The 26,614-nt window shown below is 42.2% G+C and overlaps 1 protein-coding gene across 7 annotated transcripts in view; it reads left to right on the plus strand.

Moving 5' to 3' along the window:
* Positions 1-26,614, plus strand: part of LOC129727774 (potassium voltage-gated channel protein Shaw-like) — a 263,098-nt gene that overhangs the window by 155,164 nt on the left and 81,320 nt on the right. For 2 of the 7 annotated variants that reach the window (XM_055685929.1, XM_055685928.1), the window contains exon 3: positions 559-1,572. In XM_055685929.1, the coding sequence (XP_055541904.1) occupies positions 1,529-1,572 (44 nt within the window). In that variant the 5' untranslated portion in view covers positions 559-1,528. The remainder of the gene's footprint in view (positions 1-558; positions 1,573-26,614) is intronic. The other 5 variants (XM_055685931.1, XM_055685932.1, XM_055685930.1 and 2 more) reach the window with 4 other exon arrangements.

Genomic DNA, 26,614 nt, shown 5'->3' on the forward strand with positions numbered 1-26,614 from the left:
GCGGAGCGTAGTAGAGGCACTAGCGCCTAGAGTAAAGTCGTCGAATGAATAACTAATGATTTAGAATCAGTTAGTCTATAACGATCGCAATAATTTTTGTTTTAACAATAAAGCTATTATCACTCTACTCATGTCGATTCTACTGCACTGAATCGGGTCCTGTTGCGCCTGAACAACTGTACGAAATGTTTATGAGCTGTGAGTGAATTTATGTGGCTGTAAGTCACGCAAAACGGACCAAAAGACAAAGAGAAAGCGGAATATATTACGGCAAACGGAAGCTCGCCGGTCTTCCAACCGGATTTTGACAGCGAGGAAATAAAAGCGGGTACGATTTCGAGGCTTAATTAATGGTTCCTTTAACAGAGCCAATCTAGTTAGAATGACGCTGTGATTGCTAATCACGTCGAGATAATTGCACAATTAATTCGCAACGAAAGTGGTTGTTAGAAGAATTTAGGAGGAAACTTTTGGATGAATATAAAATAATCAGTATATTTTTAAAACATTTTCAAACATCACGTTTTAATTCACACTTCTCTTTGGTTTTTCCATTAGATTGTTCCTGCTCGAATACACCAGAAAAGTGTTCTCTTAATGGAAGGAGAACTCGAGCCGCCACACATTATTTGCACGGTGGAACACAATAAATCGTTAACAAGCCGAACGAATTGCTTTTAGCGAAATGGATGCATAAATGAATATTTGTATGCTGCAAAAACCATAAACTACTGGCGTTACTCCGTGACAAAGTGAACACCGTCACATCGGCGGGAGAGGAAGAAAAAATTGCGGGGAGCCATCTTTCGTCTACATCGCATCGATGTTGATGGAAAATGTTTGCCTCGGTTGGAGAACACTAGCGGCGCACTTCGAGGTACGATGAAGTGTACTTCGTTACGGAATTGGATGCACACGGAAGAGAAGCGAATTTGATTGCAATTTTCGACGAAAGTGCACGCGCTCGGAGCAAGTTCTAAGGGCGAGCACAAAACATGTGATTTGGTGTAAATTGTTTGCTCATGGGTGGGCTTGTATTTGCAAAAGGGGGATGCAGAAATACACCTTGCATCGAGTGCAGAGAAGAATAAACAGTGTGGTTTGGTTGTGACAACTGTTGGAACATTTTTCATCAAATTTTTCTTTGTGAAAACTTCTGTTTGTGGCTGGAGCCACAATTATGTTATTCGTTTTCAGATTTATTATTATGTATTTAGGCAGCTATCAAGGGTAAACTATATAAAAATAAACTCAAAATCACTCGTTACTTGTTAGAAGCCAGAATCAGCCGTGGTAGGAAGTGAGTGACAAATGGCGCTGCAAATGAAAACATTCAAACCCGGACAGCTGCGTTTCTAGTAGCTGCTACTACTGACCGCCGCCAATCTCAGTGAGTGACGGTTGAAATTATAGCGAAACAAGAAGAAACGTTTCCCCCCTGCAGAGCAAATAAATGGACTGTCATGAATTATAAAAATGATTTAATGCTGGAGCCAAGCAGTAGCAACAGGAGCAGCAGCAGTACGCAATGGACGGGGAAAATCGCATCATTCTCAACGTGGGAGGCATTAGGTGAGTGCAGCTGCGCAATCGAATTAATGATCTCATTATTGTATTATTGCCATTATTGGTTGGAAGCTACTTGTGGGGGAAACATGCACAAAGGATATGCCCTTCTTGAACCAATTCGGTGGAAGCTTTGCCTTTCACCGCCAAATTGTTAACGGGCTGTACTTATAATAAAGGCTAATGGTTTGTCAAGATCTTTTCCAAGGAAACGGTTTTATGCCAACGGAAGCACTCAGTCGCACGCACACACATATATCATGCTATCGAGAAAACCATGTTGCTACTGGATCTTTCATATAATATGTCGGGATGACTTAAGACTGACTTTTCGTAGAATTGAGAAATCGGTTGTTCCATATTTTTCCGGGAAACTTGTGCACATGGGATTCTGCTCGTTAGTAGCTTGATGCAGTGTTTCATATACAACAATTTCAATTTCCGTGAGCTAGCATTTTATAGAAAACTCTGATGAGAGGGTTTTTATGAATTAAACTCAAAAACTATTTATCATATGTGTTTCCTAATATCAGTCAGCCAAAATAAAAAAATCAACTCAATCGGTCTCGATTTTCTGTCAACTAATCCTTACTTCTTCACTTCAAAACTCCTGAACGAACTCTTCTTTGAATTTATTGCCATTCATGATCACCGTTCGTAAGAGGTGAATGATGGTTTCTCTAGAGCCTCTTCCAGTCATATACAGGTCGGACTGGATTATCTGGAGTTTTGCAAAATCGAGCCATTTTTTTCTTATATTAATTATCTTTCGTCTAGAACAGTGAGTTTTCTATTAAAATGTATTTTACACAATGCAGACCTCGTTCGATTTTGGCAACATAAAAACTTTGGACGTGTTGTCACCGGCAACCATCCAAGCTTCAAATTGGAGTTTCGCTTCAGTCCAGTAGGCGTTTATTTAGACTTGTTGCCAAAATCAAACATAGCCTGTACCGTTACAGTTTTTAACAACCCCGAACCTCCCAATGACCCGGAAGACAAAAGTACGTTATAGAAATCAAGAAAAAAAAAATACTTGATTACACCCTCCAACTCGGTCACTCGGTCCACGGTAGCTTCGATAAGTCGCGTCAACTTAGCTTGTTTTTTTTTCCTGTATGGGCTTCCTCACTGCGACCAGAATCGTAGATCTATTGTGAGATATGCCCGGGTGTCTGCTGTATCCCGCACGTCTGTTAATAGCAATACCTCTAGTGAGAAGTGGCATGCTTATTATTATTTTTCATCAGTGCTTGTGTGTAATGTGCTACTCTTCCTTACACGCTTACTGTTCTACTATATCGATACTCGCTCCTCTTGCCAAATATCTCCGATTATAATTCCCTGGAGAAGTTTCGTCGTGCATCCTTCTGGCCAGTTTTATTGATAAGAGGGACTTATTTTTTGTTAAGAGGAAGTCACGCAAAGGTATTTGTAGATTTCAGCGTAAAGGAAGGGTAACTGGTATGCTTAAGCCCTTTTTTTGACATCGGATGGCCTGATTCTACTAAGATTCGAACCCACGACCATCCGCTTCACAAAGCGGACTCTGCAACCTTGCGGCTACGCAGCTCCCTTGTTGCTTTACCTTGTTCATAAAGATCTACCGGCAGTCTGTCATTGTCTGCGGCACTATTGTTTTTTATAATGATCAAATTTCTCATTTCATTCTGTGCCGATCACGCATCAGTATCGGATGTGTTTGGTGATCGCTCCGATAGAATATAAAACAAAAGACGCGCGAGCAAGTGTTGGCATTGTTTGCCTGGTCGAGTGAAGGTTCAAGGTCGCCCGCCTTTGTGCAACTGTTTCGCATCGTGGCTGTTTCCTGGTGCGTAAGCCGATTTGGATGCTAAGTGATTCGAGCTACAGCAGTGGACGAGAATCTCAACACAAAGGAGGAAAAAGAAGAAGCCAACAGTTGACAGCGAATTGTGTCGCTGTGCTGAGTGATCACACACCCGGCTCGCTGCTGGTGGCTGTTTGGAGCTGCTGTATTGGTGCTGCTGGCTGTAACGGCTGCAGCTTCGACCGTTCGGACAACCAACCCTGCTGAAAGGAGATGTAAAGAGGTACGTGTTCTGTCGGCGCTAGTGCGCTAGACTTAGCGGGATGGATGTAGATCCCTCGCCTCCCGCACCATCATCCCCGAGCCCCTCTGACCCTGACCCTTCTGTTACCCCCTCCCCTGTTCATTCTTCAGTCCCCCCTCGCCCCAGGCTTTACCCGGACGGAGCCCAGGGCAGCTATACTGTCTATTTTCGGCCAAAGGCGGGACCGAAATCGAACCAGTTGAACCTCTTGCAGATTTCTAAAGACCTGACGAAGGAGTACAAGGGCGTGACCGAAATTTCCAAGGTCCGGCCTAACAAGCTCCGTGTCGTGGTCAGTAACCTGAAAGAGGCCAACGATATAGCTTGCTCTGAGCTCTTCACACGCGAGTATCGCGTTTACATACCCGCACGAGACGTGGAGATCGACGGTGTCATAACCGATTCGAGTCTGTCCGGCGAGTGTATACTGGCAAGTGCCAAAGGGTGCTTTAAAAACAAAACCTGTCCCGATGTAAAGGTGCTCGACTGCAAGCAATTGCGGTCAGCATCGATCATCGGTGGCAAAACAGTATACACCCTGTCAGACTCGTTTCGAGTTACGTTCGCCGGGTCAGCGCTACCAAGCCACGTCTCGATCCACCGGGTTCGTCTTCCTGTGCGATTATATGTGCCTCGCGTCATGAACTGCCTGAATTGTAAGCAGTTAGGCCACACCGCCGCCTACTGCTGCAATAAGGCACGATGTAGCAAGTGTGGGGAGAATCATGCGGATGATTCCTGCAGTAAAAATGCTGAAAAATGCATTCACTGTGGGGAGAGTCAGCATGAGCTCTCGACATGTGCGTTGTACATGCAGCGCAGGGATAGAATAAAGAGGTCTCTCAAAGAGCGTTCGAAGCGTTCTTACGCTGAGATGCTGAAGAAGACCGTTACCACTTCTCCCATTACATCAAACCCTTATGATCTGTTGTCCTCTGATGAAACCGATTCTGACGATTCACCAGCGGGAACATCTTACGCCAATCCTGGGGAGTCTAGAAAGAGGAAAAATATTTCCTCTCCTAAACTTCCCAGAAAAGGTCCTAAGATTTCTCAAAGTGTAATGAAAAGTACGAACAAACCAAACAGTGCTGCGGAAAAACCGAAGCAAACTCCTCCTGGGCTTGCAAATTTAAAGTCCCAGAAGGAGTTCCCAGCACTGCCAGGAACATCTAAAACCCCAGTTGTTCCTTTTGCACTCCCAGTTGATGAAACAAACTCTGGATTAGTGAAATGTTCTGACATTGTGGACTGGATTTTTGAAACTTTCAATGTACCCGATCCAATTAAAATTTTTCTTACAGCATTCCTCCCAACAGTTAGATCATTTTTGAAGCAGTTGACTGCCCAATGGCCCCTCCTCGCAGCGATTGTATCCTTCGATGCCTAATTCATCTGCGTATACGAAGGAAACAAAGGCGATGCATTTTCCCTTTGTGAAACTTGGCTTACTTCAAATATTGATCTCAACTTCCATGATTTTAATATTATTCGCCTTGATCGAGACACCCCATATGGAGGAGTACTTTTAGGGATTAAAAAGTGCTATTCTTTCTCTCGTATTAACCTCCCCTCGATTCCAGGCATCGAAGTTGTCGCATGTCAAATGACAATACAAGGTAAAGAGCTTTGTATTGCCTCAATATATATTCCTCCCAGAGCACAGGTTGGGCAACGGCTGCTCTTTGATTTAATAGAACTTCTTCCCTCGCCACGTTTGATTCTGGGAGACTTCAACTTTCATGGTGTGGCTTGGGGTTCCCCTTACAATGATAACCGCTCCTCTTTAATCTATAACCTTTGCGATGACTTCGACATGACTATTTTGAACAACGGTGAAATGACACGTATCCCGAAACCTCCAGCGCGCCCAAGCGCTTTGGATCTATCCTTATGTTCAACGTCGCTACGGTTGGATTGCACATGGAAGGTAATCCTCGATCCTCACGGTAGCGACCATCTGCCTATTCTTATTTCAATTACTAACGGTTCAACTCGCATGCGACCAATTGACATTCCATATGACCTCACACGGAATGTCGATTGGAAGTTATACGAGGAAATGATTTCAAAAGCGGTCGATTCGATTCAACATCATCCACCACTTGAAGAATACAACCTCCTCGCGGGCTTGATTCTCGACGCCGCGTTGCAAGCCCAAACGAAGAAATATCCCGGCGTAACGATCAAAGAACGGCCTCCCACTCCGTGGTGGGACCAAGAGTGCTCCGATGTCTACACGCAAAGATCCGACGCGTTTTTGGCCTACCAGAAGGGAGGTATACCTGGCGACTATTCACGGTATTCGGAGCTTGATACCAAGCTTAAAAGCTTGGCTAAAGCAAAGAAACGCGGATATTGGCGTCGGTTCGTGAACGAGACGTCGAGGGAGCACTCGTTGGAACACAGCCCGAAGAATGCGGAATCGCGTAACGGTCAACGAAAGCGAGGAGTCTTCAAGTCGGTGGATATTTGATTTTGCCAGGAAAGTATGTCCGGACTCTGTTCCTGAGCAAAATATTGTTCGTGATGCGTCTCCGGGCCACGACGCGATAGAATCACCTTTTACGATGGCAGAGTTTTCAGTTGCCCTCCTGTCCTGTAACAATAACGCGCCTGGGTTAGATAGAATCTAATTCAACTTGTTGAAGAATCTACCCGGCAATGCCAAGAGGCGCTTGTTGAACTTGTTCAATAAGTTCCTGGAGCAAAACATTGTACCGCAGGATTGGAGGCAAGTGAAGGTGATCGCCATCCAAAAACCAGGGAAACCAGCTTCTGATCACAACTCTTATAGGCCGATTGCAATGCTATCCTGTATCCGGAAATTGATGCAAAAAATGATACTCTGTCGTTTAGACCATTGGGTCGAATCAAATGGTCTACTATCAGATATTCAATTTGACTTCCGCCGTGCCAAAGGGACGAATGATTGTCTTGCGTTGCTTTCAACAGATATTCAGCTGGCGTATGCTCGCAAAGAACAAATGGCGTCCGCGTTCTTGGACATTAAAAGGGCTTTTGATTCCGTTTCTATTGTCATTCTTTCGGGCAAACTTCACCGACAAGGATTTTCTCCAATTTTAAACAATTTTTTGCACAATTTGTTGTCCGAAAAGCACATGCATTTTACGCAAGACAACTTGCAGACGACAGTGTAATCTCTGTTACAGGAGCCAAAGCTGCCGATTTGCAAGGACCATTGCAAGATACCTTGGACAATTTGTCTGCTTGGGCTTTACAGCTAGGTATCGAATTCTCTCCGGAGAAGACTGAGATAGTAGTTTTTTCTAGGAAGCATGAACCTCCTCAGCTTCAAACACAATTAATGGGTAAAACGATTTCTCAGGTTTTGGTACACAAATATCTTGGTGTCTGGTTTGACTCTAAAGGCACTTGGGGTTGTCACGTGAGGTATCTAATGAAAAAATGTCAACAAAGAGTGAATTTTCTTCGTACAATAACCGGACAATGGTGGGGAGCCCATCCAGGAGACCTTATAAGGCTTTACCAAACAACGATATTGTCTGTTATTGAATACGGGTGTTTCTGCTTCCGCTCCGCAGCAAACACACATTTGATCAAACTTGATGCGAATACAATATCGTTGTTTGCGTATCGCCTTAGGTTGCATGCAGTCGACCCATATGGAGGTTTTAGCTGGAGTTCTACCATTGAAAAACCGCTTCTGGAGCCTGTCTTCTCGTATTCTAATCAAATGTGAGGTCTTGAACCGTCCTGTGATTGAAAATTTTTAAAGGTTAATCGAACTTAATTCTCAAACCCGTTTTATGACATTGTATTTCAATCACATGTCCCATAATATTAACCCTTCTTCGAATATTCCAAATCGTGTCGACTTATCTGATTCTCCTGTATTTTTCGATACATCCATGATAGAAGAAACTCGTGGAATCCCGGATCATTTACGCGTGCAGCAGATCCCCAAATTTTTTTCCAATAAATATCGAAACATCAACTGCGACAATATGTACTACACTGACGGATCACTTCTTGATGGGTCCACTGGTTTCGGTATCTTCAATAACAATTTAACCGTCTCCCATAAGCTCGATAATCCTGCTTCTGTTTACGTCGCAGAATTAGCTGCAATTCAGTACACCCTAGGGATTATCGAAAAAATGCCCACGGACCATTATTTCATCTTTACGGACAGTCTCAGTTCCATTGAGGCTCTCCGATCGATGAAAGATGTTAAGCACTCTCCGTATTTCCTGGGGAAAATACGGGAACATCTGAGTGCTTTATCCGAAAAATCGTATCAGATTACCTTAGCGTGGGTCCCTTCTCACTGCTCGATACCGGGTAATGAGAAAGCGGACTCTTTGGCTAAGGTGGGCGCAACAAACGGTAGAATTTATGAAAGACCAATTGCCTTTAATGAATTTTTCTCATTTGTACGTCAGAATACGATCATCAGTTGGCAAAATGCTTGGACCAGAGGGGAACTGGGAAGGTGATTACATTCCATAATCCCCAAGGTGTCGACGAACCCGTGGTTCAAGGGGTTGGATGTAGGTCGGGATTTCATTTGCATGATGTCCCGGCTAATGTCAAATCACTATAGATTTGACGCGCATCTCCGTCGTGTTGGGCTCGGGGAAAATGGTATCTGTGCCTGTGGTGAAGGTTATCACGACATAGAGCACGTTGTTTGGTCATGCCCTGTACACCGTGACGCCAGGTCTAAATTAATAGCTTCCCTGCAGGCCGAGGGTAGACAGCCGGCTGTTCCTGTTCGTGATGTCTTGGCGAGCCGTGACCTATCCTACATGTCCCTTATATACGTTTTCCTGAAATCCATCCACGCCCCAGTTTAGTCCTACCCCCTTCCGCCTGCATCCAGCCTAACGACAAGAACACGTTAAGACCCCGGATCCGGAAACAGCAATCAGACCCGCACGATACTCTCAAGGCCCGAGGGAGACAACCCAATATGCCAGTCCGTAATATCCTATGGCAATGAAAACCATCAAACAGCAAACCAGTGCTTCTAATGCAAAATATTATAGCTTTAAGTTACATTTAGTTTCAGCTCGTAGTCGGCAGCGAGGATAAAAAATTTGCTTTTAGTTATTAAGATACTTTAGAAAGTAAGCTACCAGATATAATTGGCGCCGTTAAACATTGAATTGTATTTGTGCCGTGTCAAATAAATTATAGATGAACAAAATAAAAAAAAATTCTCATTTGATCTTCAGGATATCGGGACTGGAGCACTGGTATCGTTGGTAGTTACTTGAAGATTGAATTCATTTCTGTCTCTTTCCGCTGTTCCACTCAATAGGTGACAATCAAAGAACTACTTCCACCCGTCCACCACCTCACGCGTTTCGTGTCTAACCATATCTGGACTCGATATATAGCCTTTACGAAATTGATTCACCTTCTCATAAAACTTGTGCTTATCATTAGCCCGAAACATTTGCTCCAGTTCTTCACAATCTCTGTCCTTGCGTAATTTGTTCCACCCATCGTCTAGCGTCGCAGCCCTCAGTTATTCTGTAGAAGGTAGTGCTTTAAAAAGTAACGGGTTTCCACTTGAAACTGAGAATGGTTCCAAAGTTTGGCTATAAGAACAACAATATTCACAAAAACATGTCTTTTGTAGAAGCCCCCCCCCCCCTCTTTGGCGAATTGTCACACACAGAGTTGCCAACGTTCCAGTTTAAACTGAATTCTTCCAGTTTTTTTTCGAGTGATCCAGTCAAACAATTTAATAATAAAATCTCCCAGTTTTTTTTTACGTGGAACTACGTCTTTGTTTTCTATACTGGTATGCATTCTGTGAAATTGGAGATGAAACTGGCAAATCTTGCGTCAGATTTCAAACGATAATAACAGCATAACCACATGATAGATAACAATAACCAATATGTTGTTGGATAGATAAAATGTTGTACAATTTTGTAATTCGCAAGTTATCATTATTTTTTCATTGCAAAGCGATAAAAATCGATAAAAAGTGTCAAGGACAAATTCACGAAAACAATGAACCAATCACATACTAGCATTCCTAGCACACACGACATAAGAAGACACCTGTGCTTTTCTCTGTATCAAAATCCTTAAAAAAATTACAGAGTCTCCCCGTCTCAATAGGTTAATTTATGTTTGCTTCCATGAACCTAGACTAATTTGATGTCTCGAAGGTAAAGGTTTTTCGAAAAGTTGAAACAACCCCTTTTCTTGAACAATTCCTAAACCTGCTGTTAGAGCGTAATAGAAACCGATGTTTTGCAAGAAAACATGCTGGTAAAAGCAACAGTACTGCAGAGTATGTGTGAAGCCAAGCGCAGCTAGTTTCTCGTCGTCTATCATAACAGCGGGCACGACTTCTATTCGCGTGCAATCAAAACTGTAATGCTGCTACTGATGGTGATTGAAAGTTTATCTCATGAATATGATTACCATAAAAACCCTAAATGACTCAACAAGAATTTTTGCAACGGTTATAAATTATTTTTATTTATTTTTTATCTTTAATATTCACTAAATAATCGTGACCGACATAATATCGAACGAGTAAGTTTCCTTAAATACTAATTTGTATTTGTAAGAGCCGGCGAGTGCTTGTGAAAATTTTGTCCATTTACTCAGATCTATTCTGAATCCTTTTTTTACATTTCAACATTGTTAGATATATATTTATTTTTAACTTTACAAATAAAATAATATACTTATACAGTAGGTTTCCGTTTTTGGCATGTTCCATTTTTGGAATGCTCCGTTTTTGGCACACTCCGATTTTGGCAACAAAAGGTTCCGATTTTGGCAACATTTTATAGCACATAGTATACAATAATTTATACAACAAACTGAGCTGATTTTGATACCCGTTCTAGGTTGAAACTGATTTAACTGATACTGAAAACATTCTACGCCTGATGGTTTTTAACGAGCTCAACTACCAACACTAATGATGTAACGATGGTATTCTTCCGCGAGGTCTTCTTGTCTTCTTTTTTGATATGTTTTTCATTTTGTATTTCAAATGAAACAAGCGTGATTAAATGCAAGTTTTGAAAATCAATTAAAAATTTATCAAAGGACTAATTGGTAGCTGTTACTCATCAAATGGGTAGAAATTTTACTCAATAAAAAGTTGTGCAAATTTTTTAAAAATGGGTGAAATTTTTCTCACTAATGGGTAACTTAAATTTAACATGTATTTGACTCCAACTGTAAACAACGCACTGTCATATATAACTGGTCTGGCATATAACACCAGCCGTCGTTTACACTCACTTGCTTTTAAATGGAACAGAGAGTTTGACGTCACAGACGCTGTTATACAAGCGCTGCGAGAGAATAAAAATAATGACAAATTCGAAATTTGTTATTACTGTCCGTTATATACGACGGATTTTGTTAAAAACCTATTAAATCATATAAATAAATAAATTTTCATAATAATTTTGAAGTCTCAAATTCAATAAATTGATGACAAAAAAGGTTTCCTTTTTTGGCACGGTCCCAGTTTTGGCAACTGAAATTTAAAATGTTATTGCCAAAAACGGAGACTTACTGTATCACCTGTCTTCGTAATACAGTGAATGTAATTCTTGGCAAATGAAACAAACTTTAAATTCCTTGTAATTTTCAATGTTGTTTGCATCATCACATCACCAATGATGTCCTGTCGAGTGTGATCAAATATATTTCTGAAAAAATGAAGGGGAGGCTGAGAATTGAAAAAACGTAAATCACTGCGCAAACGAATTTATTGTGTCTGTAATTACAGTGTTTAGTCACACATCACCATTTCATATAACCCTAGGGTTGTATACCTTGTATTATTTCATATATTTGTTAGTTTTAAACAGAATTTTTATTTACTCAAGCTCCGATTGGTTTTTGGATTTTTTTTTCAAACACTAACAGCATTTTTAGTATTTTATGCTCTCTCAAGAAACACGGCCAAATTAAGGACTACATGGCATTGTTAAGACAAAAACCGAATGGGTAAGATTAAGAGTAAATTTGAGTTTTTCCAATATTTTCTGAGAAAACCTGAAAAATAAAGAGCAAATCTGAGTAACTCTTGTGTCTCTGAATATCCATCCTTAAGCTTTCCTCCCACCGCAATATACATGTTGGCTGTTATCATTCACATGATGCTCTACCAAAAATGAACTCACATGGCATCGGATTTGAAAAACAAAACTCGTAAAACGCCAAGACTTAATCAGAGATGAAAATTCCGGAGAAATATTAAGTGAATTAGAGTTACTCCCGAGCCAAAGAGTAATAGAATATGTCTTGCCCCTCGATAAAATCGAACGAACAGGTTTAACCAGGTCATGGAAAAAATCTCCAATTTATTGTCTGTTTGAGATAGATTGATTGCGTATTTTTAAATTTTGCTGCTATTCAAGGCAATTTTTCAGTCCATAATTTAAAAAAATTTATGCCCGAAACAAAACAGTTAGGGTTATAATGAATAATTTTTTGCGAGGTGACATCTCTTTTGTTGATGTATTTCAAACTGACACTGGATTCAGCATCCATCACAGAAAAGCTCTTTCACAATAATTTCTTTTACTATTTTGTACGAATTTATTTGGAATCCAGTATTTTCCAGTTTTTTCTTCTGCATTTTTCCAGTTTAATAAAAAAAATCATTGGCAACTCTGGTCACACAGTCGTGTTTAAAATGTTGTCAAAACAAGAGGAACAGCGCGCCATCATTCTAAAATTCTTCCATTCAAACGGAGATCGTGGAAAAATTACATAATGGACCATTTTGACCGGTATCCACAGTTTACCGTATCCTGGCATGGAGAACCAAAATATACCATATGTTCCAAAATACTGCCGCACGGCGAATCACGGACCGTATGCACTAACTGCATTTTGAAGACTTGAGTTTATTGTTGTTTATTGTTGGCTTTGAATCATCTGACACATTGGTGGTCTTAATGATAAGATAAACTACTTATTACTACTTAATGTTCACAAACAATATAGTGCACTTCTAAAACATTTAGGCCTGTCGTCTACGGAGAATATGCTTGAACGTTAGTACCGAGATGTTGAAGTCGGCTAGATCTGCTACAACGTTGAAGCTAGCTGACATAGAACGGATGGGATCGTGTTGCCCAAATGACGCAGAACAATGCGGGTGCGAAAGAAAATTTCTTCGCCGTAATGGCCTCTCCGGAGCATACAGATGTAACTGCTCTAAAATTCTCGGGGCATCGGTTTCACCAGTTAAAATTTTGAACACAAATAAAGCCTGTGAATTGAAACGTCTTTGTTGCAGTGTTTCCATGCCTAAAAGCTGGCAGCGATCAGAATATGCCGGTAGCTGCTGCGGATCTCGCCACGGAAGAAAACGAAGGGCGTACCGTACAAATTTCCGTTGCACTGATTCGATTCTGGAAATCCAGTTTGCGTTATATGGACACCACACTACGGAATTAGTTTCCAGAACAGATCGCACCAAGGAATAATATAATGACCGAAGGCACAGTGGATCATGAAATTCCGCGGCTATTTTGAAAATAAAACCAAGTTGTCGATTCGCCTTTGCTATAATCTCATTGTAGTGTGGCCTGAAGGACAGAGCTGCATCCAACGTTACTCCCAAGTCACGAACCTGGTTAACTCTTGCCAGAGTTTGGCCAACCATGTGTTCACCCTTCATAAGCAAGAAATTGGTTTGAAGAAAACTTCTTTGTCGAGAAACGTGTCAAGAAAAGAACACTTGATCCATTTTTCCATGTTAATTACCGTGGATAGTTTTGAGGGCATAATGAACTGCAACTAGGATATGGTATTAGCCCATATCCGTACCTCGGAGATGGCATATTTTTATGATGATTGAGAAAAGCCGGTCATTGATGAGAACGTGGTCAGTTTGGTTTCTTGTTCAGTGGCCAGGTGATCTCCAGGTGGCTTTGTGGATGTCTTTGGGGGGAGGAAGGTTTTTTTTTACTACCACGTCTCCGGGACCTGCGACGTTGATGCATTGTGGGTCGTTACCGCTCTTGTCGTTGTGTAGACTGTGAAGCAATAGGCTTTCTTTCCTCCGATGACGATTCCATGACCAGGTCTACATTCGTGCGGACAATGCCAGTCGGTGATGCTGTTGTTGAAGAAGGACCTTCAATCCTCAGCAAACACATCTTCTCGTTTAACACCTTCCAGTTGATCATGACTCTACCCATGACACGAAAACTCATTCCCAACTCGTTGGCAGCTAAACTAGCAAAGCAAAGCAAAGCCTTGGTGCTACATTCCGATTAGGAACTTGACCTTCTGTTTATTTATACCCAGACTTCGCAGCCAGCTGTTTAGTGTACAGGACAATTGCGGGGCTAGCGCTACGATCCTACTGACACTAACAGTCACTCCCAAGCCGAGACTCGAATCTACGACGACTGGCTTGTTAGGCCAGCATCGTACCTCGAGACCATCTGGGAGATCAAGGAGCAAAACTACTCTGGTAAAATTGGGTCCTACAGCCACGGACTTTCCACACCATCTCACCTTTGCGATAGATCACCTGCAGAGCAACGACGTCCAAGTTGTCTCTGTCTACAAAATTTAGCGACCTTCAGTTCCAGGTACCGTGTGTACACTCGGGGTCCGTTTTTCTTTGCCTAGGTGCAACACGAATGTTCTGAGTTATATTTTCTTGATTCTTCGTAGATATAGGTAGATTGCCCTGCTGAAGCCACTCTATCGAGTCTTGTGATACGTTATAACCTTACCGTGGTTGTAGCGTTTGAGATAAAGTGCGTTTCGATTCAGCCGGATCTGACGCTGTCGTGAGCCACCCCTAACCTGATGAACAGACGCTTAGGAAGGCTGGGCTTTCCTTCGAGTAGTTAAGTCTCTCTCCTTCCCTGTTAAATAGTCATAAAAGACCCACCACGGGTTAGTTACTGTCATCGTAATGCAAGAAGTTTGTTCAGTTTGTTTATTTGCGTCAATCATAGTACATCTTAAAAACTATGGCTAACATCACAAATATAGGTATGTAATTCCAATGCTCTATTTTCATATCAAATAGCATTCCGTGATATCGTAAAATTAATAACTCCACAATATTTATTAAAAAGACATACCATTACTTGGCCCTGCCATGGCATATTCTGTTCTATAAGAATTTAATACAATACAATACAACAATACAATACAATACAACAATACATTACAAAGTTACCGGAGCAATTTCTCTTCTTTTTTCAACCGTTCTATATAATTAAGCATAAAACGCGATTAATAGCAGGAGAGAGGAAATGAATCCCATCCTAGTTTTCTTAGTGCATATAACAGTAACTGTTTTTGTACGGATTCGATTCTGTTCGAATGGACCAAACAACACTACAGTATTCTAAAACAGATCAAACATATGTAACAAAGAGTGTGGTCTTCGAAATGGTAACTGAACCTTCTTATAAAGCTTAGCATACTGTTGGCTTGATGATCGTATTGTAGTGATTAATAAATGTTAACTTGGAATCCATCGCAGCCCTAGTAAGGCAGCATACTGAATATCAAATACTACGAACAATCCAGATATAAATACGGAACGGAATAATCGGCATGGACCTAGGCGAACGAAAAAGGACAACGATTATTGGAAGCTCGGTACTTGGAATGTAAGGACTCTACTCGAACCGGCACGCGCAAGTATCCTGGCTAGAGAGCTGCGGAAGGTGAATGTGGAGGTTGCAGCTATCCAAGAGGTGCGGTGGCCGAAATCGGGAGAACGCGAATTCCGAGTAGTAGATCCTATTGCGGACCCTTCATTTAAGTACCACATCTATTATAGTGGCGGCGTGAAAGCAGAAAGAGGAGTCGGTTTCGTGCCAATTGGAAAACAGATGAAGCGGGTCATTAGATGGAGGCCGACCAGTGACCGTATATGCGTGTTGAGAATTAAGGGTAAATTCTTCAATTACAGCCTAATAAATGCGTACGCACCGACCAACGAGAAACCTGATGACGAAAAGGAGGAGTTCTATGAGCTCCTGGGAAAGACATACAATGAGTGCCCAGGACAAGATTGTTATCGGAGATGCAACTGGTAGGGAAAGCTTCCACTCTACTACGAACGACAATGGCCTGAGGCTTGTTAATTTCGCTGCAGCTAGGGGGATGGCTATCTGTAGCACTTATTTTGCACGCCGGAACATACGTAAGCACACCTGGATGCACCCGAATGGAGAGCTTTGCTCTCAAATTGACCACGTTCTGATTGATGGACGGCACTTTTCAGACGTTACAGACGTGAGGTCGTTCAGAGGACCGAACGTTGACTCGGATCACTATCTCGTAGTAGCCAAAATCCACGCCAGGCTGTCCAACGTGCTGAAATCCAAGGCAACGAGGAGGATGCAGTTGAACATCCAGCGGCTATCAACTGAAGAAGTAGCTGCAGAGTACTCGCAGAAAGTTGATGAACAGATTGAGGAAAGAGCTGAAGGGAACCTGAATAAACAGCGGAGGCACATCCACAGTTCGATCAGCACTACAGCGTGTGAAGTGTTGGGTACAACTGCGGCAGCTGCGCCCAATGAGTGGTTTGACGCTGAGTGCCAGCGAGTGACGGAAGAGAAGAACCGCGCCAGGGGTCACGTGTTGGCCACGGCTGTGACTCGTCAGAGCATGGGTAGATATCGAGATGCAAGAGCCGCTGAAAAGAGACTCCACCGCCGGAAGAAACGACAGCATTGGGAGCGTATTCTTGCGGAGGCGGAAGGTTGCTTCTCCAGGCACGATGCGAGGAGCTTCTACAAGAAGGTCAACGGAATCAGGAATCGAAACGTGTCAGCCCCTGTCATGTGCAACGATAGGGAGGGGAACCTGATAACCGATAAAACAGAGGTGGCCAGGCGTTGGAAGGAACACTTCAGTGTGCTGTTGAACGGTGAGGATGACTATTGACTATTGAGAATGATGGATCCACCATCCATGGACGAGGTGAAGAAAGCAGTGAAAGAGCTGAGAAACTGCAAGGCAGCTGGGAAGGACGGCATTCCCGCCGAACTCTTCAAAGTCGGGAGCAAACAGCTGTATCGTGCCATCCATCGGATCATGCTGAGAGTGTGGTCTGATGAAGAATTGCCCTCGGACTGGTTAGAGGGTCTCATATGCCCGATCTACAAAAAAGGCCATCGCCTGGACTGTAGCAATTATCGGGGCATAACACTTCTCAATACCGTGTACAAAATTCTCTCCCGCATCCTGTTCCACAGACTGAGGCCGTTGCAGGAGACCTTTGTTGGCGAGTACCAATGCGGTTTTCGAGGGGGACGCTCCACGACGGACCAAATGTTTACCTTGCGACAAATCTTCGATAAATTTCGAGAATACAACTTGCAGACGCACCATCTGTTCATAGACTCCAGGGCAGCGTACGATTCAGTCAAGAGGAATGAGTTATGGCAGATTATGATGGAACATGGCTTCCCAACAAAGCTGATTAGGCTGATACGTGCCACCCTTGAAGGGTCTACATCAAGCGTCAGGATAGCCGGTGAGATATCGGACTCATTCGTGACGTTAGATGGTTTGAAGCAGGGTGACGGGCTGTCGCACTTATTGTTCAACATCGCATTGGAAGGTGCTATACGGAGGGCTGGTGTGCAGGAAAGCGGCACCATCATTACGAAGTCGCACATGCTTCTCGGTTTTGCGGACGATATCGACATCATTGGTATCAACCGTAGAGCTGTGGAAGAGGCCTTCGGACCTCTCAGGAGAGAAGCTGCGAGATTAGGGCTTGTCATAAACTCTGCCAAAACGAAATACATGGTGGCTGGCAGAGTGCGTGGTAGTCCGTCGGAGGTTGGTGCTGCGGTGGTGCTAGATGGGGAAACATTTGAAGTAGTCGACGAATTTATTTACCTGGGCACATTAGTGACATGTGACAACGAGGTTAGCCGTGAGATAAAGAGCCGCAAACAGGGCCTTTTACGGATTACGTAACCAGCTAAGGTCCCGCAGTCTGCAAATCCGAACTAAACTTGCACTCTATAAAACACTGATTCTTCCGGTGGCCCTCTACGGCCATGAATCATGGACGCTGAAAGAGGCTGATCGGAGAGCTCTTGGTGTTTTGAGCGTAGGATTTTGCGTTCAATCCTTGGCGGCAAACTAGAAAATGGTGTTTGGCGCAGACGCATGAACCATGAAGTGTACCAGGCATACAAATCGGCGGATATAGTCAAGCGGATAAAACACGGCAGGCTTCAGTGGGCTGGGCATGTAGCGAGAATGCCGGATGAGCGTCAAGCGAAGGCTATATTTAGCAGGAATCCCGATAGAGGTCGACGACTTCGAGGTAGACCCCGCACTCGTTGGATGTGTGCTGTCGACGAGGATGCACGCGAAATAGGTGTTAGGGGCGATTGGAGGATAGCAGCCCAAGGCGTATTCTGGATTCGGCATGGGATCGATAATCGGTCTGTCGCCTTTAAAGTAAAGTAAGTAAGTAACTTGGAATCCATAATCACTCCTAAATCTCTAATTCAATTACACCTTTCTACAGTTTTCTGTCCAAGAGTGCAACTGGAAGGTTCAGGAATTCTTTTCCTTGTGTAGGATATAATATATATTGCATTTTTTTAACGTTGAGATCAAGAAGACTTTTTTACACCAAATGTAGAAAATGTGAATTTTTTATTGGAATCGTTGGTTTGGTTCATATTTCCATGTACAATTTCATGTTATCAGCAGATATCAATACTTTGAGACTATTCAACACAAGCGTAACGTCATTAACAAATAAAATTAAGAGCAAAGGGCCTAAATAAGAGCATTGAACATACGCATGAGAATATCTACTCTAACAAAAGCTTTACTGAAATCCGTGTTTAGAGTTTCCACGAAGTTGCCTCTGTCCATAGACGAAAGAGAGAAATCAACAAATTCAAGTAAATTAGTAGCTGTAAACCTTCCCTTGTAAAACCAAGTTGATTGTACGTTATGCGGTTCTTTACCTAATTAATTATTTTTTGGTTTACGATCGATTCAAAAAGTTTGGGGATACATCATTGTAATTCCACGGTAATTTTTGATATCAGATCTTCTACTTGACTTAAAAATCGGTATAAGAAAAATTCGAATAAAAATCGGTATGAGAAAAGTTATTTTAGAATGTTTAGCATGGTTTAGTTCAGCATCACATTCAGTTATTTGTTTAACAGAAGCCAATAAATATCGCAAATAAGTAATTTTTTCTTATAATTTTTAGATTAAACCCCCAAAACACATATAAAAAAAAATTCGGCCAAGAACTGAAATTTTGAAACTAAAGGTCCATCAGACTGTTTTTAATACATAAAATAAGTTATTATTAAGAATTGACGCAGTTTTCGCGGTTTGCAGTGTTGCCTTTTTGTTATTTTGAATTTTAATTTTTTCTGGCAACAATACAAATAAATGTGCGTCCTATTCTGTTTTTAAAAACATAAAAGTGTTTTGCATTTGATGCTTACAATTGAAAACATTGAATTTATAAATCCGACTATTCTAGCTAATAGCGCAAAAATTATATTTTTGTGATGGAATGTAGTGTAGAGTAGTCGTAGGTCGATATTCGCCAAAGGCAGCAAAAGTGAAGACATAAACTTATAGATCTTCAAGAATAGATTTTATCTCTCTGCTGTATTATTAGAACACACTAATCAAAAATAGTAGCTCTTGTGCGATTATATTCCCATCAGAGTGGGCAGCATCCGGCCAGTGCATTTAATGCAAATAAAGTTCAAAGCATTGCTATGGCTACTGCTCGGTAATCCAACCTCCTCTCTAGAGGAAAGGGTAAGTGCATCGCAATACATAATTGCCCTCAACGATTGCACTCCTGGTAAGCAACAGTAACAACCACTTCACTTCCTTTGTTGCAATTAGAGCTAAGATGCCACCTATTTTATCAGAGCGCACTAATTGATTCTAATTATCTCCTCAAAGCCTCCGTGACAGCTTCCGTCTTCCAAGCTGTAGTCGGTTGTGTTGCGCATTTTGCCTTCTTCTGAAGGGTAATTTATCACACCGGCACTGGCACTGGCATCGGGCAACATGGATGGAACACTTTCGGATCGATTCTGCCCTAATGAATAGTCTCCCGCCGTCGACTTGGCCAGAGTGACGTTGCTGACATGCCGCATTAACCCGGAATCGAAACAGTTTTCCAGGCTGCTTACCTGGTCTGAGACCCAGCTTGGCTTGACATGCTGCGAAGGAAATAGAAAGTTGATTAATTTATGCTGCTGGCAAGCGGAGAAGAGGTACAAAGTTTACGAGAGGTTTTAATTGGTGGGTGAAGATGCCGTACGTAATTTCACCTTTCCTGGGATGCCGAAGAATCCTGGTGCCTCGATGCTATGCATTCATGCTGTCAGACTCACCAGTAATGAGCTGTTTGTTGACTCTGGTCTCGACAGCTGTTCTAAGTGTTGTCGGTTCGTTGTGCAACATGTCACATCATCGCCAGGGCGCAAACACTCAAGAAAAAAGCGAAAGTTCGTCCTGCCAGACATTACAAGTGCCCGGGCGGATGAGCGCTAATGGACTCTGGGTAGAAAGTCTTTCCGGTAACCCTGTGCATATTCGATGATGTGGGTTGAATGTTGCTGACGGAGTGGAAGGGTTCCATCTTAGCCAGGCGCCACTTTCTTGGGGCCTCCGAAAACATTTCAATAAAAAGTCGCTCTAATTCTTTACTGACAGACAGAGAAATTTTAATCTATGCTTTCGGCAAACAATGCGAGTGGAATAACTTTGGAACTTTCGCAAAACCGGTAAGGCTAACCCACATCAATGACACAAACTCGTACAACGTTGGCTACAAGTTGGAACAAATGTTTTTCGTAAGTTTGTTTTGCTATCCCTGGCATCCAGAAGCGTCGCCAAGAATGTGAACAAAATTGTTGCTCAAATTAAATAACTATAACTATTCTCAAGTATGTGAGCTATAAACAATCCCTAATTTCTTTAGTTAATCTTTGCCCGATTTTCCACGTGATTTTCCCCACCTCTTGGACGTCTCTGCAGGTATTATAGTTGTTTATTCGGAAAAGGAATTTCGCTCGGATCTTTAATATGGCGTAGCCATACAAGAGAAAGGATGACAACATTGCACGTTTGCTGGCAGGCAACCAGCACCTTGTAGGGGAGAACCGTACAAGACGCACCAGTTGGGTAAGATAGCCCATGCTATTAATTCCCCAAAATACTTACACATGTGGCTTTTTATGACGAAATTTTTCGCTTTTCTCATGCAAACCCAGCTTCTCTACAGTTCTCATATAAAAAAGTGTGCCATAATGACTAAAATACTCAAAAAACTGTCCAATTGGCTTTGGGGGTAATTATTCATGGATTTTATTTGAGCGTTTTTGATTGAATGACTCGTAAATAATACGAAAAACTATGGTTTCCCTAACCTTTACACTTTTGGAGTTTATAATACTATGAGTATTTCAAATTATTTCACTAACTTTCGTCAACTTTTACCTAAAAACAATCAAAATTAAAATTAGGGCAGAATGCACTATGAAGAGCTTGTAGGAGATTGCTTGACAACTTAGGGCATGTTCTATTATTTTTGATTTTACTTTCGAGACTTCAAGCGCTTCTCACTTCGCGTGCTGATTTCTCTTAGCCTACTGCTTTGGAGCATACTGACCTTTGTTGTGGTGCGTTTTGGTCACGGGTTTGTTTGGCGGCAATGGTATTTTTTACCAAAAAAGACATTGAAATCGAGTGTTTTATAAAAAACTTCGTCATAAACATACAATAAATAGATCCTACAATCATCCTACACGTTCAATGTCGCTTTGAAATGATTTGAAGCGCTGTAAATCGCGCAAATGCTTAACTGGTGCGTTTTGTACAATCCTCCCCTACGTGTCAAACACGATCACGCACATGATGTGTTATTGTTGTTGTTGTTATTTCTACTACTGCCGTTGATAACGATGACACTTTTCTGCCCTGTACCATACTCCTCGACACCTTGTCGCTCATAGAAAGCAAAGTTTCATTGGTCCCTCTCCTTCGGTTGCTGTCTGTGTTGGAAGAATATTACACAACTTGATAATAGCTGTTAGTAGCACTGCTTCACTGTTTACAGCTGGGCTTTCGCATCAAGACGCTAGCTTGTGTATCAGGGATAAACTCGTAAACAAAATGGGCCACACCCGGGGAAAAAATATGAGCTTTCTTAATGTACAATCCTTGCATTCTGTGCTGTACTGGCAGTGGTACCTGGCATAGTGGGAGCTCTGCGAACGAAAGTCGGACAAAACGCAATATATTTTTTGACTGTGGCAGTCTAAAATTGAAAAAGTGAAAAGATTTTCTTACTTAAATCTCATATAAAGATAAACCATAAATTAGTGCTACACTTGCGCCCCATTTTACGCGAGGGATACGTAGCGCATTAAAACGTTACGTATACTTAGAAATCATGTAAAATATATTGTACTTTAATGGTAAACTCGTGTACGAATCCGCATTAGCATCAAAATCTGGATGAAACGACACGAAAATATGTGTGAAAACTCGCCTAGAATAGGTATTTTCTAAGCACTTTTTTGTATTTTTAAAAACATTTTTAGCAATAGAAACAATGTGGGCGTAGAGTCCAAAAACTCCTGACACCTTGCCGACTTTCAGCTCATTATCGACAAGATTTCCAGCGATATCACTACTCACGAAGTCCCGGATGAAATTGAAGCGCGTGTCGATGTGCTTGGTTCTACGACTTTCTCTTTCGGTTCGCAGCACTACAGTACAACTCTGGGCGTACTCTCGTACTACGATCGGTCCTACGTTCTTTATAAATTTCTGCAACTACAGCAGCTCTTACACCACGTATTCCATCTCGTTTGAGATGAAGCTCCACCTTATTAGAAGATGAATTCAGAGTTCGACTTACGGTCCTGGTGGTTCCATTCCAGTCTGTATCAAGGTATGCTATCGCTGGCACGGAATAATTATTCGAGCTCCTCATGTTCACCATCGCGTCTGAGAATCACGGTCGTGTTATTCCGTGCCTGTTTGTACGCCTTGTTCTTCCACGTTGGCTTGCCCAGGTCTGGGTCCTCTCATTCACCGCTACCGCACATTCTCAGCACACCAGTCGTTTCTGCCATCGGTGTCTCCACTTTCCCTGATAGCTGTGTGAACCAGCCGTCCTCGGGAGGTTTTACGCCAAGCCCCCCGCCAAGATAAAATTCCGGATAATCGAGTCTAAAAATCGGATAATCGAATTCCGGATAATCGAGTCTCCGGATACTCGAGTCCGACCTGTATTGGGAATCCGTAGCGAATCATAGGACCAACCTTCTGTGCAAGTTTGATAATTGTCACTAGCAGCAAAAAATAAACAAAAATCAAATTTGATTTGAGCCACTTTAGATCTAATTTCTTGCAGCGTTTCCGTAACGTTTTTTCACTAGTGTATAAAGTTTATTATCTGGTATTTGCACTTATATATCTCAAATGAACCCCTAAGCAGCTGTATCTAGTGAAGAAACAATAAAAATTGTGTAATTTGCTTAAGTATTCAATGCTGTCTGCTACATTATAGCTCCGGGCAATATGCCCCACCGCTAGCCGGTCTGATTTGTTCATTGCTTTAGCGTTTGCTTCTGAGATTTTAAGTACTGTTTCACTTCGCGTGCTGAGTTAAGGCATATGAAGCTATTGCAAGGGGCATTTTATACTGCATCTGGGGCGTTTTGCCCCGGTAGATTGGAAAGCTCGCGAATCAATCATATTTTTTACTAAAATTATGGCGTTTTTGTGTAACAGTAATTATAAAACAAAATAATAGCAGTGCATTACTAACTAAATAGTGAATCCAACTGCATGGAAGATTTGTTGTTTGTGCTAAACATAGCTACAATATTGACGATGTTCCTTAGGGGGGTCGTATTATACCTGTTTACCCTAAATCACTTTATTGTTTTGATAAATTGGAGTCAATCTTCTTTATTTTGACCAAATAACTAGATAGCTGACTATTATTGTCCGTAGCTACATCCACCGTATTTGCAGCTGCAATTCTAACATCTGATTGACCATCAAGCGACGACAGGTGACGGCTTTCATTCGTTGAATTTGCAACTCCTATGTGTTATTGTGTATTTCTAAGGCCAAGGCATTTAGAGTAATCGACTCTGTTCTCTTCAAATGGGAACAGACTACAGCGTTCATATCCTTTTTCTCTTACCTGTTCATCGATGTCCATCAGTGCCTCCTGAAGACGCAGGGATAACTCTTTGGTCTCAGAATATTTGTTGGAGTTGGCTATTTTGTATGAATCGACAACTCGAATCCACACAGCATTTAATGGTTTAAAGACCGTGTTGGATGTAGAAATATCGGTCGGAACACCCCGATCTGGGAAAATGTGATGTTCTTCCGAAGCCTAACGGACAACAAATAAAAGCACAGAGCAACGCGCGACGCTAATTCCCTTTTTCTGAAACACTTTATTCATTAACTTAAACACGTTTATTAATTACTTTACGATAATTAGTTATATTTAATTTTGATCGACATTTCACAATTTGCTGCCGTGGCTTAAAATAAGTGTGTTCCTGTTGCAAGACGATCTATCCGATCGATTCTGTTCAGGATCAATTCATCGACTCTACTCGGTATCAAAAGTGGTGAATAGAGCTGTGAGTGCTTTATTGGTAGCGCCTCGTTGCAAGGGTATGACCGTACTCCAACAGACCGATATGGCGAATGGCTAAAGTCTCGAGTCTCCGGCATTCATCAGCAGTTTTCAAAGCGGTCTGTGATATGAGTGGCCGCCTACAAAATGTTCAGAATATTTATGGACAATTGTCCACGGAGAATGTCAGTATTATTCATTTTAAAACAAATTCACGTATCACAACTTTCTGTTTTGTATCTGTTCGACGCGATTGTTTACATACAATAAAAATATGTAACTGAAAGTCTGCTGCAGTTTCGGTTCATATTACATCTTGAAAAATACTCAATACTGGGGCATAATTCAACGCAATCAGTGGAGATTACGACAAATCCCAAGTACTACAAGCGTTCTTTCTCACAAATTCAAACAAAAAAGCTGTAGCTATCAAAACCACCCCAGTTTCCTATTCGACACTGGAAACTACTTTTCCTATGCATGGAATTCAAATGAGTAACTTATCCGGTGGAAAAACTTTTGTTCCAATTTTTATCACATTTTTGCTCGAGCCTATATTGAAACTGATCTACTCCTTCAGTAGCAAGCCACTTATATATGAAGATCTAGTGGTTCATCCGAAGACACAATATTTTCAATCAAAGATGAAAGGAAAAAGTTGAAGTTCAGGCTCAGCATATGTATATCTATACTATAGAACAGTAATAAACATTTTCTTACTGGTGATCAAAGACAAATTTAACTCTTCACTTTAAATCATTTTTTTTGCGTTTATCTCATAAATTCAAAATGTTCTCAAAATAATAAATCCGATTCAATGGTTATGAAAATTATTCATAAAAATGTCTAACATATCAGAATTTCATTCCGCGTCGAACACTCGACAGAAACGGACGTGCAAAGTGGTCGTTCTATTACAATCCGGTCCGTGTGTACGAATAGCCAAACAAAAGAGTGTATTATTCGCGCTAAAGGCCAACTGGATTGTGAGTTGTGTCGCTACGTTCTGTACCCGGCTCGCAACTTTGGCTGTATTGGTGCAAAATACCAGCTGCAGTTTTGATCTGTGCACAGTGAATAGATCTTTCTAATTCAAGGCCATCATTTGACAGTCGAGTCGTGTCGCTGTGCAGAGTGATCTCACACCCGGCTCACTGCTGGTGGCTGTATTGGTGCTGCTGTACTGGTGCTGCTGGCTGCTTTGGGTGCAGCTTCGAACGATCGGACAACCACTGCTGGAAGGAAGAAGTAAATAGGTACGTTTCTTGTCGGCGCTAGTGCGCTACATTTAGCGCGATGGATATAGATCCCTCGCCTCCCTTGCCACCATCCCCGAACCCCCCTGACCCTGACCCTTCTGTTACCCCCTCCCCTGTTCATTCTCCAGTCCCCCCTCGCCCTAGGCTTTACCCGGACGGATCTCCACAGGGCAGCTATACTGTTTATTTTCGTCCAAAGGCAGGAGTGAATTCAAAGCGATTAAACATACTGCAAATTTCTAAAGATCTGACGAAGGGGTACAAGGCCGTGACCGAAATTTCCAAGGTCCGACCTAACAAGCTCCGTGTCGTGGTCAGTGATCTGACACAGGCCAATGCTATCGCTTGCTCTGAGCTCTTCACACGCGAGTATCGCGTTTACATACCCGCACGAGACGTGGAGATCGACGGTGTCATAACCGATTCGAGTCTGTCTGTCGAGTGTATCCTAAAAAGCGCAACCGGTTGCTTCAAAAATACCGAAACACAGGCTAAGATTTTGGATTGTAAGCAATTGCGGTCCATGTCTCTCGTCGGCGGTAAAAAAGTTTACACTCCGTCAGACTCGTTTCGCGTTACGTTTGCCGGATCTGCACTCCCTAGCCACGTCTCGATCGACCGGGTTCGTCTGCCTGCGCGATTGTATGTACCCCGTGTTATGAATTGCACCAATTGCAAGCAGTTAGGCCACACAGCCGCCTACTGCTGCAATAAGGCACGATGTAGCAAGTGTGGGGAGACTCATGCGGAAGATTCTTGCAGTGTTAATGCTGAAAAATGTATTCACTGTGGGGAAAACCAGCATGAGCTCTCCAAATACCCGGTGTACATGCAGCGCAGAGATAAAATCAAGCGGTCACTTAAGGAGCGTTCAAAGCGTTCTTATGCTGAGATGCTGAAGAAGACCGTGACCACTTCTACCATAACATCGAACCCCTTTGATCTGTTGCCCTCCGATGAAACCGATTCTGACGATTCATCAGCGGGAACATCTTATGCCAATCCTGGGGAGTCTAGGAAGAGGA

Source organism: Wyeomyia smithii, chromosome 3 (assembly GCF_029784165.1).
Source record: "Wyeomyia smithii strain HCP4-BCI-WySm-NY-G18 chromosome 3, ASM2978416v1, whole genome shotgun sequence".
Taxonomy (NCBI): Eukaryota; Metazoa; Arthropoda; class Insecta; order Diptera; family Culicidae; genus Wyeomyia; species Wyeomyia smithii.